The 6,000-nt window shown below is 44.1% G+C and overlaps 1 protein-coding gene across 1 annotated transcript; it reads right to left on the reverse strand.

The window, feature by feature from the left end:
- Positions 1-1,676: 1,676 nt before the first annotated feature.
- On the reverse strand, positions 1,677-4,194 carry gem (GTP binding protein overexpressed in skeletal muscle). Its single transcript, XM_033640147.2, has 4 exons — positions 3,380-4,194; positions 2,985-3,061; positions 2,674-2,878; positions 1,677-2,586 (listed from the first exon to the last, which is right to left on the reverse strand). The coding sequence occupies exons 1-4, from the start codon at positions 3,732-3,734 to the stop codon at positions 2,303-2,305; spliced, it is 921 nt and encodes a 306-aa protein (XP_033496038.1). The 5' UTR covers positions 3,735-4,194; the 3' UTR covers positions 1,677-2,302.
- Positions 4,195-6,000: the final 1,806 nt, after the last annotated feature.

Consider the following 6,000-nt stretch of genomic DNA (forward strand, 5'->3'; position numbering starts at 1 on the left):
TCTAATTTCCCCTCAGACTTTGACCTCTGCACCTCTGCATCGTTTCCTGTCAGATTTTCCATTGCTAGCAGTGCCTGATAAGGAGTTGTGTGTAGACAATAGGACCAACAGATTACACTAACAATGCAATGCATCATAAGAATGCAAACCCACGGGGTCATCTGGTGTTATTCAGCAGGTCAAGGCACCTACTATAAAACTGTTAAATAGCAGGTTTGATTCCAGCTCATGGCCTTGACTCTCGCTGAACTTTCCCACCTCTATAAAAGTGTATAAATGAATGCTCAAGAGAAATGCCTCAAAGCTCCTCATTGATTTATGCCTTATCTATGACCCAACCTCTCATATAGCTGTGACTGTCTCCAAAACATCCCAATGCACACCCTGAGCTTTACACGCTGCAGAAAGCTGCTCAGCAACAAGGTAGAGATTTGTGTGAATCCGCAATTGTAGAAAAGCAGGCTGTGAAGTGAGTCACCATTTCACAGCACTGTTATTTAACCAGAACCTGTGACTGCCGTGTTGATGGTTCAGCAGATGAAGCCATTAATTCAGATGGAGGTGACTCTGTTATGTAAAGCATGGGTCTGCCTTGTGATAGATATTCTGGGCCAACTTGCACCAACACCATCTGCCTGATGCTCCCTGGACCGAACATACAAGCACATACACACACTTCCCGGGTTCCTCTGAATGTTACCTTGGCAACACATCTACTGCTTTTCTGACAAAACGGAGTTTGGGATCTGAGCAGGCGGTGTCTGAGCAGGATGTTCGGTGTCACACTGTGACCCAAATCTCTGATCAGTCCCTGAGCAGTCAGATCACTGCACTCAATCATCTGTCTCTCTCTCTCGCACACACACACTCATACACACATACAGGGGGACTAATTTTGTTTCTGAAAGTTCAGCTTTAATGTCACCTGACTCATCTTTTGTCAGCTCAGTTGTGTAAGTGTGTCCCTTTTGTGTCAAAGCTGAGTCACCCATCGTATTTTCTCATCGGTAAGGTTGAGATGACAGACCATAGGTGGAAATTTCAGGGTGGCGGGGGCGGAGGGGACACGTCCCCCTCACGATATAGGACATGTGCATTAGCCAACCCTCCTACAATAAAAAAAAACATGAAAGTAGCAGAGGATTTACTTCGACAAAATCACAGAGATTCATACAGTCATTATCCGTAACTGCTTGTCCTATTTAGGATCACAGGGGGCTGGAGCCTATCCCAACTGACTTTGGAGTCTGGAGGCGTGGTATACCCTGGATAGGTCCCTGACTATCACAGGGCTGACACATAGAGACAGACAACCATTCACGCTCACGCAATTACATCTACGGGCAATTTAAAGTCACCAGTTAACCTAACTTGCACGTCTTTGGGCTGTGGAAGAAGCTGGAGAACCCACACTGACACATAAGGGCCCCAACCAGCCGGCGGGTTTGAACCAGGAACCCTCTTGTTGTGAGATGACAGTGCTAAAAACTGCACCACGGTGCTGCCCAAAATAAAGACATGTACACCATAAATTGATGCAGAAAAGGCACAAAATGGTGCATAAAAAAAAATCACCAGAATGCAGTAAATTAACCTCCCCATGTGTCCCCTGTCATGCAGAGACCAAACCTACTCCCATGTGACAGACAAAAGCCACATTTTTTTAATCTCAAAACTGGATGATGTCACTTTATTTCAATAAGCAACACTGAAACATACAAGTAGCAAAATACAATACATTATATCAATCTGTTTTTTATTTACAGTAAGTGCAAAACACAACAAGTTATAAATAAATTTAAAGTAACAACAAAATGATCATCGCAAATCATCATAATTCATCGTCAACAGCTTACAACTGGTTATGTTAGCACTTGGGGAATTGACAGACCACACATTTGGCAAAAGGACAAGGAAAGTGAGGAGACAGGAGAGAAGAGGCTAATATTAATGTAACACAAAAAATGTCCTTCTCTCAGTTTCCATCAGTTGATCACTAACTTCCAACATTTATGACACAAGATGCTTCATTTGCAGATTGTCCAGTCCATTACAGAGGCTAACAAACTGAGCTCAGTCCACTGTCTGCTTTAGACTGCAACACATGGATGGCAGTGCAGAAACGTTGCAAACACCTCTCATGTGCACCATGCTGGCTCAGTGTGAACACAGGACTGAGGCTTGAACCGTTTAGCCCTTCAGAACGAGGCTTCCCTCCAGCCCATGTTCAAATGCTCTGATCTCCAGTTCACCTGCTCAAAGGTTTGTTGCAGGGTTAAAAACACAGGAGTCTGTCAGGCTCCTACAGCACAGAGAGATCATGACAGGACTTCGATTTCAGCCAGAATGCCACACTGGGATTGTTCTTTGCCACCACCTTGTCCAGGAAGCGTTTGGCCTTCATAGGGAGGCTTTCTCGGCGTGCACTACAGCTTATGTGCCTGCGACGCTTGTTGGCTTCCTTGGAGTCTCTGCGTAGACGCAGCTGTCGCACTATGCCGTGGAAAGCCTCCCAGACATTGTGCTGCATGGCGGCTGAGGTTTCGATGAACTTGCAGTCAAACACAGCAGCACATGCACGACCCTCTGAAACAGGAAGTCAGTGATCAGTACTTGCACATAGAAAAAAAACCTCACAGTGAACACAAACAGACAGGGATTTGGTCTCCTCACCGCTGACTGACACCTCTCTGCGTCGCACCAGGTCACATTTGTTCCCCACCAGGATGATCGGTGTGTGCTGGGCAGGCCGGAAGCGGCGAAGGGTGATCCGGAGCTCGGAGGCTCGCAGGAACGAGGCCCGGTCGGTCACAGAGTACAGCAACAGGTAGGCATCACCTGTCTGCATGTAGTGTTCCCGAGCCCATTCGTTATCAGTCTGCAAAGACAAACATGCACCGTTAGATGAAGGATTCACAGTGTGGCATGTATAGTGTGCCCTCCTCAGATTCACACAAGGCAATGCAGCTGTTTTTCCACCTCACCTCTGCATCCCATGTGTCGAGAAGAGTTATGGTTGCAGGCTCTCCGTCCACTTCAATTTCCTTTTCACACACTTCATCTGAAATGATTGGGAAAATCATGGACTTATAGTCATTTTGTTGACGGAAATGTGTTGGACATAATCATACCATCAAAATAACTGCAGCATTACGATATTATTATAAAAAAAAAATCAACAAGTGCATGTTGCTTAATAAACATTACAATGGCCTTTTCACATATTATTTTCTCTGTATTTTATAATGTGCAAGTTTGAAATTTCTATATAGGGCTTTAGTTTGCTTTAGTTCGTTTCCTTTTAAAATGTATTATAAAACTAAGACAGATCTGTTTGTCAATAATCACAACACAATATATTTCAGCATCTTTTCCTCACCTCCACACAGCTCACAGTCATCGCTGTCCATGCTGTCCGCTGCCCCTGCGAAGATGCTGGCAAAAGCCGTCTTGCCGACCCCGCTGGCCCCTAAAAGCACCACCCGATAGGGGCCCCCGGGTTCTAACGGCTCTCCGGCCGAGTCGGTGGAGATGACCGAGTCTGAGGACGACCAGCTCCCGCGGCTCACGTCCGACTCCCCGGTGGAGCTGGTGCAGGACTTGGAGCGAGAGATGCAGGCGGGGACGCGGGCCAGGAGGCTGTCTGTGAGCAGGTGGCTGCCCGGGTCGCAGATGCTCCACCGGTGGAGCTCGGTCTGCAGGCGGAGGCTGTGCCGGCGCACACTGGACAGCATGTTGCTGGAGCAGCGATAAAATCAGGATGAAAACACCCCCCAAAAAACAAAGTTGAACGAGTCGGTTTCTTCCTTAAAAGTCGCTTTTACAGCTTCCTATCCTTCAGATACATAAATGTCCATTTGTTTCAAAGAGACTGACTTAAGATAAGGGGAGCATAAACTGTCCTAAAATGATGAAAAAGACAATAAAGTAAGTATAAATATGCTCTGCTGCAAGTATACTCAACAATAAATTACTGCACCCTCAATGAGGCTGATAAAACGCATGAAACTATTTCTATAATCTCGACTTCAGATGCAAAGACGTGCATCCCGCATTAAAAACAAACTTTAACTCGAGCATCGCAAAAACATTTGGTTGGCAAATCCCGGAGCGACATTCACAGCTGGCTTCTTCTCCGTGTGTCTGCAGCAGTCTGTCAGTAATCTCCATCTGAGAGTGTCTCTAATGCTGCGATGGGGTTTCCCTGGTTTATAAAGACGAAGAGGAGGAGGGATCACACAAGTGGAGCATGAGTGTTTACTGTGGTGTGGTGGGTATTTACTGTTCTGACTCACTCTCACACTGTCAGGATGGGCTACTGCTGCCCAGATTATGTTTACACCAAAGGGGCATTGAATTGTGCAACATGAAAGTAAAAATGAATTAAAAAATGTCTTTGCGGAATTTATAGATGAGGTTTTCTGGAGATGAATAGATCTCTCTTATATCCCCCTGAGCCCTGAACTTTTGTTTGGTATGCATTTTTAATTTCTCCTAGCTATATGGGATCAGCAGGAGCTGATAACTATAAAAAAATAATTATTGTCAACGATAATTAAGTCCTAATATCCTCAAATGAGACAACAATAAAGTCCCAAAGTCCTCAAACGAGTACTTCCTAATAAACAGCGTATGAGCTTGTTACTGTTGCTAAAATTGGTCAAATTTGTTGCCATATCAAACTACAAACATTATTAATCATAATTAAACAAGTTTCAACCATAAAATGTGATCAGGTTTTGGACCTGGTCTATTTTGAGTCGGGATCGGCTGCAGACTGACTTGGCAGAGATGGCTGCCGTCTTGTTTCTACATGGATTAGTGTATTGTGCTCTCACTACCACTAGATGGCACAAAAAAGTGTCCACGAATGAGGACGACAGGTCTAAGTTAAGTGGAATGAAGTATAAGGTCAAGTAAACCCAAAATGTGATGTCCTCCTATGAAGACACAGGGTGTCAGGATGTTAAGACATGGGCTGGAGTGGTGGAATGTAACTAGAGGTACTTTTATTAAAGTGCTGTACTTAAAGCGGGTTTATGTAAGTTTTAAGAGAAGAACTAACATTTTTCTGCTTTGAAATTGAACACTGACACACCTTTGCTTAACTCAGTGCACTCATGGGTTTTCTCGCTACAGCCTTTGTTGGTGTGATATGACCAGTAGGGTGGCTAATGTTTGCAACTACACATCACCAGAAAAAAAGGCATTATATGTTTCTGCAAACCACGGATCCGTCACATTTGCACGTAATTATGTAGCAGATACGTTAAAAATTGGGAAGAAAACCCACGCTGACAAGGAGAGAACATGCAAACGTCACTCAGAAGGGCTCCCCCATCTTGGGTTCAAACCAGGAACCATCTTGCTGTGAGACGACAATGCTAACCACTGTACCTTACCAGGGCAGGATGTTGGTGCAGTGGTTGGCATTGTCACCCCACAGCAAGAGGGTTCCTGGTCTAAACCCAGGGTGGGAGGTTCGAATCCCAGGGTGGGGGAGTGTTAGTTAAATTATCTTAAATGCCGCTAACATCAATTAAAAATATGGCCGTGGATGCTTTGACTTATCAGAAGCCTAATTCAATTTGTTGCACAGAAATATTCTTCCTCTACCTTTTAAAATCGGCAGATAGGAGGGAAGGAGACACTTGAAATAGATTTAAGTGTCTAATTTCATACAGAATCCTCGAATATTCTGATGTACAGATGTAATGATTGGTACATTTTAAATCTGCTAACTAAATCTGCTAAATGTGTAAAAGGAGGTGAGATGACTATTTAATTATAGTTTATTAATGATTTTACACTGGAACTATGATTAAAAACATAAATTCAGAAAGACTCAGTAAATGTATGTACTGCATTCTGGATGTGTTTACATTAATTTGTGGTGTCTAAGCTGATGCAGGCTGGGCGGAGCTGTATGGATAATAAAAACTCCATGATTATTGTCAAAACAGTGCATTAAATCTGACTTGATCAGAGAAAAATGTCAGA

The sequence above is a fragment of the Epinephelus lanceolatus genome, chromosome 10 (genome assembly GCF_041903045.1).
Source record: "Epinephelus lanceolatus isolate andai-2023 chromosome 10, ASM4190304v1, whole genome shotgun sequence".
Taxonomy (NCBI): Eukaryota; Metazoa; Chordata; class Actinopteri; order Perciformes; family Serranidae; genus Epinephelus; species Epinephelus lanceolatus.